General features: G+C 59.6%; 1 protein-coding gene across 1 annotated transcript; it reads right to left on the reverse strand.

Annotated features, from left to right (window-relative positions):
• Window positions 1–229: 229 nt before the first annotated feature.
• Window positions 230–13216, reverse strand: UBTF (upstream binding transcription factor). The gene is given in 21 exon segments (XM_027701170.1): window positions 230–399; window positions 1273–1419; window positions 1790–1858; window positions 2108–2155; window positions 2410–2599; window positions 2751–2839; window positions 2926–3036; window positions 3228–3383; window positions 3797–3952; window positions 4107–4220; window positions 5004–5045; window positions 5347–5488; window positions 5868–6001; window positions 6286–6396; window positions 6901–6957; window positions 6959–7022; window positions 7617–7681; window positions 8408–8563; window positions 9558–9641; window positions 9916–10091; window positions 13121–13216. Coding segments are annotated over 21 exon segments (2283 nt in total). The 5' UTR covers window positions 13179–13216; the 3' UTR covers window positions 230–285.
• Between the last annotated feature and the right edge of the window lie 6 nt (window positions 13217–13222).

The raw sequence follows: 13222 nt of genomic DNA on the forward strand, positions 1-13222 counted from the left end.
AAAAATAAATCACTTCCCCTCGGGAGTAAAGCGGGGGGGAGGGATGGGGGGCCCCTCCTTGCCCCCCCAGTCTGGGGGGGGGGCAGCCCCCTGATCCCCCTCCGTAGTGTGAGCTTGGTGGAGGGGTCCCCCCGGCCCCTGTTCCTCGTGTTGGGGGTCCCACGGGGGGGGCTGTGTCTCGCCCAGGGGGTCAGGAGGAAGCAGAGGAAGGATTTTGGGGGGCTGCGAGTGGGATTTGGGACTGAAACCGAGAAACCAAACGACGTTACGAAGAGCTTGGCCGGATCAGTTGGAGTCGGAGTCGGAGGAGTCCCCTGAGGAGGAGGAGGAACTGCTGCTGCCCTCTGAGTCGTTGTCATCCTCATCCTCATCATCCTCATCTTCATCATCCTCATCGTTCTGGGAGGGTGATGGCAGAGAGGACAGGGGGGGTCAGGGCAAGGTTTACCCATCGCCACCCCCTTGCCCTCCCCGCTGCAGCACAGGGGGGTCCCCACAGAGCGCGGGGGTGCAACCCCATCCCTCCCACCGCTGCGCCCCGGGGACTTGGGGGGCGTGGAGGAGGAGGGACGCCGGGCAGGAGTCAGGAGTGTGTTTGCAAGGGCTCAGCTCAGGGATGCCGGGCGGGGGGGACGTGCCGGAGCAGCGCGCGGGGGTCCTGCCCTCACCTCTGCCACTGCCTCGCTACACGATCCGAGGGAGGGTACCCGACCCGCCTCGTGCCTCAGTTTCCCCCCTCTAAAGCCAGGGAAGGAAGAGGCGTGAGCTGAGACCAGCGAGGGGGTGGAAACACCTCACCTGTCCGGTGGCGAGCACAAGGCACGGACACGGTTTCTGGCCCCAGCGCCATCCAGCATACTCTGATTTCAGTTGCACCGGTGTAAAGCTTTGACTCTGGTGACTTACTCGGCATTCACACTGGCGCAAACGGAGCCGAGACCAGACTCAGTATCTCCACCAGGAAAAAGACAGGAGATTTTTCTCTGCTCACTGGGGGCTCTGCACATCCCCCCCGCACCTCTACGTCCCGAGGCTGCTCCTGACTACGCCCCGCGGCTGCTCCTCGCGCCCTCCCCGGGAACATTGGGGGGATCCCGTTCCCCGTCGCCTCCCTGTGTCCCCCCCCTGCTTCCCGGGAGCTGCTCTGCCATGGTTCTACCTGAGCCCGGCTGCGGATGCCCCCCGGCCCCAGACGAGGGTGAGGGGGGCAGAGTGAGCACAACGGGAGCATTGGGCTGCCCTCCCCACGCCCTCCCCGTGCTGCAGCCTCACCTCGTCCCCGTCCTCGCTCTCCTCCTCGCTGCTGGACTCCGAGGAGTCGCCGCCTTCCTCCGACGAGTCGCCGTTGTCGTCGTCGTCATCCTCGTCTTCATCGTCGTCTTCCTCCTCCTCTTCCTCCTCGTCGTCATCCTCTGACTCCTGCGAGAGGGGGTTGATGGTGGGTGGGCGCCCCGGGACACCCGAACCCATGGGTGCAGCACCCACCCCATCCTTGGCCATCAACCTTTGGGTCCCTCCATCCACTGAGTAGGATCAGGTGACTCCCCACCCCACACCTTGATGGAGGCCTTTCCCCATTTATGCTGCAAATGGCCCCAAAAAGGCTCCCTGAGCGGGTGCCAGGGGACAAAATCCACCCTGAATGGGTAGTAAGCAGGGATTTGGGGAGGTTTATGATCTCGAGGAGAGGGCAGGCAGCTGGAAGCACCAGGGATGCCTTGAACAAGCGGTGTGGGTCCCCACAGACACGTTCCCCAGGGAGTGTCCCCATGTGGCTGTTGTGACTCACCGACTTGGACTGCATCGTTGGCTTCATCTTGGGGTTGGGACCCCGGATCTTCCCTATGCTCTTGCGTTTCTGCAGGGAGGGGGGACAAAACAAAACCATTTAGGGTTCAAGCTCTGCTCCTTCCCAGTGCCCAGCCCAGAGAAAATCCCACTGCTGAGCTGCCACAGGGGTGAATCCCCCTTGGAGGGGCTCTCAGAATGTGACACATCCAAATCTCATCCAGGGCTGACCCCAGCCTGGCCCCCAGCCCTTGGGACACCCAATACACCCCAAACCCCCGGGACAACCCCCCCCCAGCAGTGCCACACAGATACTCACGTTGGAAATGTGTTCCTTGTAGGCAGCCCGCTCCTGGGGCGAGAGGCTCTGCAGGGACAAGACACAGTCAGGGATGGGCAGACAGCAAATGGAATGAGGAATGGAGCAGGGAAAGGCTCTAGCACGGGGCACACCCTCCTCATATATATACATTTTTATCCTTTTAAGTTACAAAATGTCAAAAAAGGGCCTGGAGATGGTGGTTCCCGTCAGGAAGGGTTTGAGCAGAGAACATGCCAAGCATCATCCCCAAAATCAACGGATCCCAGAGCCCGCCACCGGGCATCAGGCCCAGCACTCACCTTGAGCCAGATGTCGAGGTGCACCTTGTACTGTTTCTGCTGCTCCTCTGCCAGTTTTTTGTAGTGGTCCTTCTGGCCCTGGGAGATGCGCTGCCAGCGGCTGCCGATCTCCACCATCCGCTCCTTCAGCGGGAGGTGGTTCAGCTCCCCGTTGGACAGCAGCTCCTGGGAGAACTTCTGGTAACCGTTCCTGCAGGGGTGAGCACAGGGACCGGATTGGGACAAACAGCCCAGGCGTCCATACCCCCCTCCACCCAGCCCACCCTCCCTCCTCTTGCAGCTGCTCCAGGCTCGTCCCACCAGCACAGCCAGACCCAGCTTTTTGGATTTCGGGTACTCACATGGGGGGTTTCTTTGGCTCTCCCTGGAATTTCATTTTCTTGGCGGAGTTGGTGGAGCACGGAGGGGCCCGCATCTCGCTCAGCTCCCTCTGAGCCAGAGGAGAGAGAGGGGTCAGGGACAGGGGCAGCACCAGCCACTGGACACAGTGAGGGGCAGGACAGGGCAGGGACCCACCTCGTATCGCTTCTGATCCTCTGCTGCTTTCTTGATCCACATCAGCTTCTCCTTCTTCTCCATGTTGTTCCACGTGGCCTCCATGGCCTTCAGCGCTTTGCCCCGGTCGTTCTGTACCACAGAACCCCCACGATGCATTAGATGCACCCAAAATGCCCAGGACACTCCACCCTGTTACCCCATCTTCCCCACAGCTCCCAACCCAAACCCAGGTGTGAAAGCCAGGGAGAAGGTACATGGGAATTCCTGCTGGTGGGAGTGATGATCCCAACCTCCAGCTACTGTCCCAGCCCACTCCTCACCTTAAAACGAGCCAGGTAGTCCCCGATGACGCTCTGTTGCCAGATCTCCTCGGCTGTTTTGGGAGACTCGGGCAGTTTCCCGCGCTCCTCTTTATCGGAGCCGTGTTTCTTCTCTGACTGTGCCTTCATCGCCGCCTCCCGTGCTTTGTACTTGGCCTGGGGAGGGGCACAGCAGGGGGTGAAGGTGGGCACAGCCCCCAAACACCAGGAGGACGATGCAGATCTCCCCAGCACTGTTCCCACGGTAGCACCGACAGCCCCTACCACGTCCAATGCTGTCTCCGGACTCCCCCCCACCAGGAAAACCACCAAGCCTTAAAACTGAGGCTCAAGGACACTCTGAGGTTTCTTAAGCTGGTGGGTTTTGACCCCCCAGGTGATGAGAGGGAGGGGGCACAGCTGGCAGTGCCCATAGGTGCTGACACCAGCGCCTGGGTGATGCTGTGTTGCTCCAGGGGATAATCACACCCCTTGGAGCAGGACAAGGACAGGAGCATCTCCGGAGATGCCCAAGGGAGCAGTGGAGATGGGGATGGGGGAGCAGGAGGAGGGTCAGGGATGGTACCAACCTTCTTCTTCTCTGAGAGGTCGTTCCACATGCGGGCCAGGAGCCGGGTCAGCTCGCTCTCCGACAGCTCCGGCCGCTCCTCCTGCAGCTGCTTCCGCTTCTCCTCCGAGAAGATGAACATGGCAGAGATGGGTCGTTTGGGCTTCTCGGAGCTGGCCTGAGGGGGGGACACGGGGCCATGAGGGGGGGCGAGCCCATGGAGGGGCCAAAGAATCCAGGAATGAAGCCCTCAAAGAACCCCCCTGAGATGCCACAGCCCCATCCCACACGTCTGGCACGCGCTGCCCCATCCCTCCGGGTGCTGCTCCCACCTTGCCGGTCTCCGGCGAGGATTTTTTGGATGCAGGACTCGTCGCCCCTTTCCGGTTGCCGCCCAGCATCTTCTCCTCGCCCAGCACCCGCTGCTGCTCCTCCTCAGGCAGGCTCTGGGTGGCACAGGGAGAGGGACATCGTTAAGACAGCCACACGCTAATGAGGCCTTGAGGCAATCAGGGAATAGGGGCACTGGGGAAAGGGAATTAACGCTGGTCCCAGACAGCACCAGCATCAGGCACTGCACATGTACAGGCTGGGGGTCCCCATGCTGTCAGCTCCTTGCCGCTCAACATCCCTCTCCCCCAGCTCTGTCCCCTTCCTGGTTCAACCTCATCTGCTGTTTCTTGGTGAAAGCAGGGGGGCCAGGTGCCCAGATCCAGGCACACCCCTGGGTTTTCCACCCCTTGCCTCTGCAGCCGCAGCCGGGGCCGCGTCACGTCCGCCCAGGGGACGGGGACGATGCTGGGGTGGCCTCGGTGTGGCTCCCCCGCCTACGCCCCAGCGAGGGAAGGAAGTGAGAGGCTTTGCAGCCACAGCCACTGAGCACTCCTCTCCTCCAGCTCCAGCCCTCTGCTCACCCCAGCTCCCCTCCTGAACTAGGGGGCACAGCACCCTCTCCTCCAGCTCCAGCCCTCTGCTCACCCTGCCTCCCCTCCCAGTGCCCCCCACCTCCCAGTGCCCAACCGGAAGTCACTGGGTCAGGCATTAGGATGACAGAAGGTCAAGACTATGTGCAACCATCTGCACAGCACCCATGGGTAAGTCCAGTCATGTTTTGGGGGAGCAGAGGGCAGCCCCCCACTTGACCCATCATAGCCCCTGGGCAGGGTTTTCCCCCCTTCCAGATTTAGGACCCCCAGCACTCACTGGCCGAGCACTCCCACATCACTCACCTCCAGGAAGCGGAGCAGCTCGATCTCGTAGTCTTTCTTTTTCTGGAAGGAGACGTGGAGTTACACAGAGATCCCTCACCCCATCCCTGCCTCCTGCAGCCCCCAACCCAGCCTCAATCCCTTGGGAACCTCATGCTCCACCAGACCCACACATGGACTGGGAGACGGGATCAAAGAAGGTGACCAAGGACCTCAGGGGGGAATTGGTGGTGCAGACAAGAACAGGGACTGAGGAAGGGTGAGGGACATGTTTCCAGGGATATCTGTAGCCCTGGCTCTCCCATTCTACTGCTCCCTCCCCATACCTGCCTGTCCCCCTACCTGTCCATCCTTGGCCACTCACCTGGTCACACTTTTTGTGGTATGCATCCTTTTCCTTCTGAGAGAGCAGCTTCCACTGCTGGCTGCACAGCACCATCCGCTCGGTGCTGGGCACGTCTTTCATGTTGGCCATCAGCTCTGCACAGTACAGGGAGTAGCTATTCCTGAAAAACCCACAGAGGGACCCAGCATTAGGGACAACCAGCCCCTGCAGGCTGGAAAAACCCTCTAAGATCACTGATGTGACCAATTAACTAACACTGCCAAGCCCACCACTAAACCATGTCCCTAAGTGCCACATCCACACTCTTCCAGGGATGGCAACTCTACCACTGCCCTGGGCAGCCTGTTCCCATGCCTGACCACCCTTTCCACAAAGAAATTCATCCTGAAATGCCATCTAAAGGTCCCATGCTTGTCGTCCCAGAAATTATTTGGGCTCCTCAAGCCAGGCAGAGCCCCATTTCCCTCATCAGCAAGAACCAGTGTCCGCAGAGGCGGCGCAGAGCTGGACGCCATGGGGTGGAGAGGGACAGCACTCACGGAGGTGGCTTCGTGGGTCGTCCATCAAACTTGTCCTTGAGCTGCCGCTCGGCCTTGGTGAGGGTGGAGCGGGTGATTCCCTCCTCGCTGATGTTCAGCTCCGGGTGCTTCTGGATGTAGTCCCGCATGATCTCCTGCGGAGGATGGAGAGCGGTCAGAGGGGCTGCCATCCCCGCCTGCCCGGGGGCCGGAGGAGGAGGAGAGAGAAGCCAACCATCGCCCTAGTCCTCTCCCTGGGGCTGCTGCTCCCTTCCCCGCACATGGCTGGAGGAGGCAGGGCTCACACTCACTAGGGACCTGCCAGGACCTGCCTGAACCCCACGCTGGCTATCGGGAGAGGCTGGCTGTGTGTGGCCACATTGACTTGGAGTGAATGTTGGGGCGAGTGTGGAGGGGACGGGGTGAGGCTGCTCCCTACCTCGTACTCCTTCCGCTGTTCCAGGGCCTTATGAATCCATTTCAGCCTCTTTTTATCCGAGAGTTGAGACCACTGCTTGCCCAGCGACTCTTTCACCTCCTTCGTGGTGGCCTGAAAACCCAAAGCCAGAGGTGAGGGCAGAGGGGTAAAACCCAAAAAAAAAAAAAAAAAAAGAAAAAAAAGGAAAAAAAAAAAAGGAGGAATAAAAAAATATGAAAAAAATGACAAAAAATAGCGTGGCCTGGTGGGGCCTGACGGCGCCCGGCGTGGGGCCGTGGGGGGCTGCGAGCCGAGCTCACGGCCGGGGAAGGGGGTGCGTGGGAGTGGGGGGCATGGCCAGAGGTGGATGTTTGTGCTGGAATTCCTTCCTGCCCTGACTCAGGCTGTGGTCACCCCTTCCTGGCAAAAAGTGTTGGGGGGGCTGTACCCCTGAGCCTCTTCCAGATGTGCAGAGCCCTTCCTTACCTCCGTCCAGGCAGCTGGGAGCTTCCTGTGGTGTCCTCCAGCCCATCCCCCCCTAAAATGCTTCTCTCCCTTCCCCCTCCTCTCCCCCAGCAGCGGGTCCAGGACCCCCCGACACTCACACTCGCACTCACTCCCACCCACCGTACTCACATCTGGACGCACTTTCAAGTAGATCTTCTTCTCGTGGTTGTACCACAGCTGCTGGGGGGGTCTTGGGTTTTTCGGGGACGTCGGATTTCTTGGCGTTCTGGATGAGATCCGGGTGGTCTTCCCTTTACCAGGCGGGGAGGTGGGGAAGGGAGAGCGTCAGGGAGGTGGCAGGGGGAAGGAGAGCACCCCTAAACCTCCCTGCTGAGGGGTGACTGTCACTGCAGGGCTGAGCTTCCACGGGCTCAGGTACTGCGGGGTCCCCAAAAAGAGCAGGAGGGGCTCACGAGAGATTTGAGTCTGTCCCTCCTTGGGGAGCAAGAGCTACGTACATCCCCAGGCTCAGCTGCATCCCTGAAACAGCAGCAGCGAACACCAGGATCCACTTGGATCACAGCCACCATGTTAAAAGGGAAGGATCTTGAGGATCAGGGTGGTAACTTCAGCTTTTATCGGTGCTGGTGGCAGGGCTCCTGCCCCCCCCTCGCAGACCCTGACCCCCAAAGTATGGCTGCTCCTCTGCTCTCCCCCTCATCCACTCTCCCAGCCAGAGGGATGCTCTCAGACACCATTTCCTTGCTCTTTTTTTTTTTCTGCATTCCTTCTTCCCTTCAAGCCAAAATGCTCATCAGGGATTCTCCTGTGAGCTACACGCAGGAGGGGAGACAGGATCTGCCTGGAGGGGCCCAGGGAAATGGGGGGGGGCCCTGCCTGCTCACCTGAACCTCGCCAGGTTCCTCTCAAACTCCTGCTTCTCTCGCTGGAAGTCCTGGATGTATTTCATCTGGGGACACAAAGCCACCAGGGAGGTGGAGAGGGATGTCAGCACTGGGGAATGGGCAGGAAGATACATCCCTGTTGACCTGCCTGGGCATTCCACCACCCCCAAAGGGTCTTGAAGGCTCCCCAGCCCAGGGAATGATCCTGCAGCTCCCAGCAGAGGGTTTCCAGCCTGCCCAGGGATTCAGCAGCAGGGTATCTCCCCTCTTCCTGCATCCCAGCAGCCCTGGGAAAGAGGGCACGACGGGACTTTTTGCCTGGATTTTTCCTGGACACCCCAAAGTGAGAGTTGGGGCCCTCAAAACACCTGCCCGGGCTCTGGCACCTCCAGATGGGCAGATCTCTGCTCCCAGCATCTCCCAGAGCCTGTCCCTCCATGCCCTGGTCGGACAGGGTGGCACAGCGGGGTGTGTGACTTAACCCCAGCCTTAAACACGGATCCACCCAACGGCAAAGCCACCATCCAGGTCCGTCGGGAAAAGACGGACCGACGGACAGACCCAGCCAGCCTCCACCCCACAGATCCTGGGAACCAGGACAGGAAAAGCCAAGGAAGTCTTACAGGTCTGACAGGACTAAACGAACACCTGGTTTCTCCCGTCGAGAGCCGGATTAAGCCCTCGCCAGGCAGAGGTTTGGGCTCTGCTGGTTTTACTGGGAGGGCTGGGCAGAGCCCAGCATGCAGAGGCACACAGTGGGAAGGGGCTTGCTGACTACCCCCCAGCAATACCTTTTTCTTCTCGGGAAGCTCCTTGTATTTCTTGGACAGGATCTTGGTGAGATCCAGGTTGCTCATTTCGGGGTGAAGCTTGGCGTACTTGGCCCGCTTCTCCATGAAGAAGCGGAAATAGGGAGTCAGAGGCTTCTTGGGGAAGTCGGGGTGTTTCTGGGGAGACAGCAGAGTGGACACTGGGTATGGAGCCAGGCACAGCCAAACCCAGTGGCTCCCCCAGTCCTGGGGGGACCTGCCTCCATCCAGCCCTGCTGATGATCCAGCTCCCTGACACGGGAACAGCAAGCAATGAGGGGGAAACCACTGGAAACAAGGGCTCCACCAGGAACTGCAGTATCCCAGGAGCAGCTTCCAGCCACCCAGAGCTGTCAGCACAGAGTGAGAGGGGAAACTGAAGCAGGAGGAGGGGATGGGACTCAACTCCCAGGGACGGAGCATCAGCTCCCCTGGGGCCACATGGGGGAAAATATCACCCTTCCCAACCTGATGGGTCAGGAATAGGATGGCAGCTTCCATGAAGAAGAAGAAACAGGGAGTCAGGGGCTTCTTGGGAGATAGCAAAGTGGACACTGAGCACAGAGCCAGCCACCAGCTCCCCCAATACTGGGGGGACCCGCCTCCACCAAGCCCTGATGATGATCCAGCTCCCTGACACAAGAGGGGGAAACCACTGGGAAAAAGCGCTCCACCAGGAACTACAGTATCCCAGGGCTGAGAATCTCAGGAGCAGCCTCCAGCCATCCAGAACAAGAGGGGAAACGGAGGCAGGAGGAGCAGATGGGACCCAACTCCCAGGGATGGAGCATCAGCTGCCCTGGGGCCGCCCGGTTGAGAGCACCACCCTTCCCGACCCGGCGGGCCAGGAATAGGACGGCAGCTTCCCGGCCCCCCTGGAGCTAAACTTGGCTGCAGGCTGCCAGCAATACAGCCACCCATATTAAATGTACCCGGGACTTGGCCCGGGCCCAGCGCCCGCGGCCTCCGGAGCCTTGGGCAGACGGACGCCGGGATTATGGGCAGTGAGGTGCCTGCAGGGGCTCCAGCGGTGGAGCCACACGGATCTGAGGTGCCACAGGGCTGACAGCCCCCTGTCCTAGGGAAGAGGGAGGTCTCCCTTTAGGGGCTGAGCCTAATTCCTGCCCAATACCTTGAGCTTTTTGCCTTTGTAAGGGTTCTTCACGTGCTCTTCAGCATCCATAATGAGCTCCGTGAGGGTCCGGAACTTCCTCACCTGTGCGGGAATGAAGGGACACAGATGTGAACGGGGGACAGGGCAGATCCCTGGCATGGCAGAAACACGCTGGGTTTTATAATGCCACCCCAAAAACGACCCTTCCCAGTCCCTCCAAGGGGGTCACAATGCTGATGGCAGTGGGATAGTGTCGGCACCAACAGCTGAGGGCTCCGGGAACTGATCCTGAACGATTCCCGCAGCCCTGGGGGGTCACCAGGACACTCACTCCCTGTCACAAAGCCTGGTTGGAGCCCCAAGCGGTGTCAGTTACCTCGTTAGAGATCTCCATCCACTTCATCTTGCACATCTCCCCCGAGAAGTCCTTGAAAGCCACTTTTTCCCAGTCCAGGTGGGACTCGGTGGTTTTGAACTTGCTCCCGTCGTTGGAGGGCAGGTTATTCTTCATGCACTCCAGGAGGGTCAGCATGTCCTCCTGCGACCAGCGGTCTGAGCAGCGGAGAGACGGGATCAGCAGCAGCCAGGGGCAGGCAGCTTCCCTCCCCTTCCCTTCCATTTGCTTCCTTTCCCTTCCCTTCCCTTCCCGGCAGGATACCGGGACTACAGCTCCCGGCGTTCTGCTCCGGACCGCACGCCAGGACACGTAATCTCCACATGCTGCCTCTCGAGATTAAAGATCAAAGGGACGTGGCTGTTTCCATCACCCTCGAGCAACTCTCTACCGGGCCAAAACAATCCAGGCAAAGCTAGAAATTCCACTCGGTGCAAACCAGAGAGACTCGCTCATCCCAGAAAACCATCAGATAAGGGATGGCTCTGCTGCACGGGAGCAGAGGGCTATTTCCTACGCCCTGCGGAGCGAGATGGGAGCGATGAGCTCTCCAGCCAAGGAGGAAACAGGGAAACCCACTTTCTAAGTGGAAAAGATGTGTCTGGAGCAATGGGAAAACCCCAGCGCTGCTTCTCCCGCACCTCGGAGAGCTTTGCCATCACCTGGGCCCAGCTCCATGGTGACCTCTGCCAAGGTCAAAGCTCCCACACCACAAAGTGAGGGCGGGCAGAGCCCAGCACAGCACCCCTGCCTCACAGGGGGTCCCTGACAGCGCAGAGGTGGTGGTTATGTCACCCCAACATCCCCCAAAATGCCAGGAGAAGCATCCTCAGCTCTCACAGGGACAAGCCACTGGGATGGCGGGAAGGGCACATGGTAAAGCCGGAGGGCCTGGAGCAGCCATGAGGCCAGGACACGCAGTAGCACCATGCTGGGACAGGCAGCAGGCAGGATATCCCAGCCCTGAATGCCTCACCCAGCCCCAACCCTGGGGCTGGCTTCCTTGCCAGGGGAATTCCTGACTGCTCTGAGCTTCCACGCCAGCTGGGGAGCACAACCCCGGGTGCTCTGCAAACATGGGTGGCTCTGGGAATGCACCGGGCCCTGGGAGCGGAAGGAGAGGTCCCTGGGGATGTGGGGATGGGCTGGAGGAGAAGCAGAGCCCCGAGCCACTCGCCCACACGGTCCCTGGCTGCCTCATCCCGGGATGGGCACTCGAGCTCCGGGGCTCCCCTGATGTGGGACTGCCATTCTCCTGGTGTGGGACTGGCATTCCCCTGGTGTGGGACTGGCATTCCCTGCCCCACATCACTGAGGGGTGAAGACCGGGAGATTTGGAGCTGCCTACAGGACATGGAGCATCCCAGCGAGATGGGGACAGTGGGACACAAGAGCATCCCAAAGAGGTGGGGATGGCACAGCAGGTCATGGATTTAAGTGGAGCACCGCTCCCTCCATCCTCAGGAATGAAACCAAGCTCCCAGAAATACCCAGCTGCAGACATTTCTCCAGCTGCAGCTCTCCCTCTGCTCAGACTTGATAAGCAGGAAAACCACCTCCATGTCCTGCCCCTGCAGGGATCTGGTGAAGGGCACCCCCCCCCATATCCCAAATCCAAGCGAGGGATGCTACAGGACATGCAGGACCTGCAGCTGGTGCAGGGAGCACAGCCAGGACCTGACCTCCCATCCCAATTTCCCTCCTAGAACTGCCAGGTTGCGGGGGTTCAAGGCAGAGAACAGTTTGGGATCTGGCTGGTCCCTTTAGTGATCTCATCAGGGATTAATTAGAGGGGGAAGATGGAAAGAGTCCCCTGGAAAGCAGGGAGACCAGTGGCTTGGGATGTGTCTCCATATTCCCAACTTCATCCCAAAACATTATGAAGAGGGAAACGAGATGGGAAACCCACAGTGCCGGGCAGGGATCAGAGTTGGGGTGGGCACCAATGCAGCCCCAAATTCTGTCTTCCTGTTTTTCCCATCCATTTTCCAGCTCCCCCCAGGCAAGGACCAATGAGGCAGAACGGGGTTGGAAAGTTGGTGCTGACTTTACTTGCAGAATCAGGAGGAATTACCAAAAGCAGCATGGCCACAAAAATCCAGAGGGGAGGGAGAAGTGGACAAGATCCCTCCAAACCTGCTCTCATCAAGCCCCGTGCTTCAGTTTTCCCCTTCCGACACAGAAACACCCGGAGACCTTTGGCCCTGCATGAACCCCCCACCGGCAGACAGCCAGAATAACCACATCCCACAGGAATACATAAAAAACAGCAGAAACATCCCAAAACCCTCACTGGCAGCAGAGTGGGGACAACAGAGACCCCACACTCAACCTCCCATCCCTCTGTTCCCCCTCCCTCAGGCTAGGGTTTGTCAAAAAACACTGGAATTGCAGAGTTCACCCACCAGGATGAATGGGGTTGTCTGTGCCCTGGGACCAATTTATCCCGGCTCTCCTGGCACCGGCCGGGCCGGGTCTATATTAGGAAAGCTGCCCCGGTGTAATTAAATCCATCTAAAGTCCCGGAGAAGAACACGTGCTCTGGACGGGTTCGCTCGAGGCAACAACCCGACTGTGGCAGGGGAGGAAAATCGGGGGGACCCCGTGGGACGGAGGGGCTGGACCCCACTCGGGGGCCTTTGGGGGACCCGGGGAGTTTTTGGGGGGGTGAGGTAGTAGAGCCCTGCAGGCTGCCCTGAATAAACATCCTTCTTTTTTCCGTTGTTTTCCTGCCCCTTTTCCAATAAAAGCTGAAGCTCTGATGTCATCCCGGGGTCTGGAAGCCGGAGGCCCAAGGTAATGGCTCGGCTTTTAATGCAGCCCAGATGTGAAGGGGGGAAGGCAGCACCTCTGTGCCAGCCTCCTCTTTCCCAAACCCCCACAAAACTCTGGTGCCCAAAAAGAGCACCCCAATGCCAAGGAGCTTCCAGTGCATTGGAGCGTGTATCCGTGTGCTCACACATGTGTGTGTGCGTGTTCCCTGCGGGAGAGAGGGATCGGGAGGGGCAGATCCTCCCCCCTCCCTGATCCGCTGGCAGTTGGGATCACGGATCCTCCAACCCTCCTCCTCCTCCATCCCTCAGGGAAAACGGGCACCCGGAGGATTTTTTTATTGTTATTTTTAAATGTGGCAGCGATATTCCCGTGGGAATGCCAGCGTGGTTGGGGGGGCTGCGGGGGGGCTCACCTTGGTTTTTGGGAGCTGTCATTTCCAAGTCTGCAGGGCACTCGGCTTCGCCGTTCATCCTCCACCTGCCTGTGCCCAGCACGGTCCCGCCGGCTCCCTCCT

This window comes from Neopelma chrysocephalum, unplaced genomic scaffold, assembly GCF_003984885.1.
Source record: "Neopelma chrysocephalum unplaced genomic scaffold, ASM398488v2 Primary Assembly neopelma1_150, whole genome shotgun sequence".
In the NCBI taxonomy this organism is placed as follows: domain Eukaryota; kingdom Metazoa; phylum Chordata; class Aves; order Passeriformes; family Pipridae; genus Neopelma; species Neopelma chrysocephalum.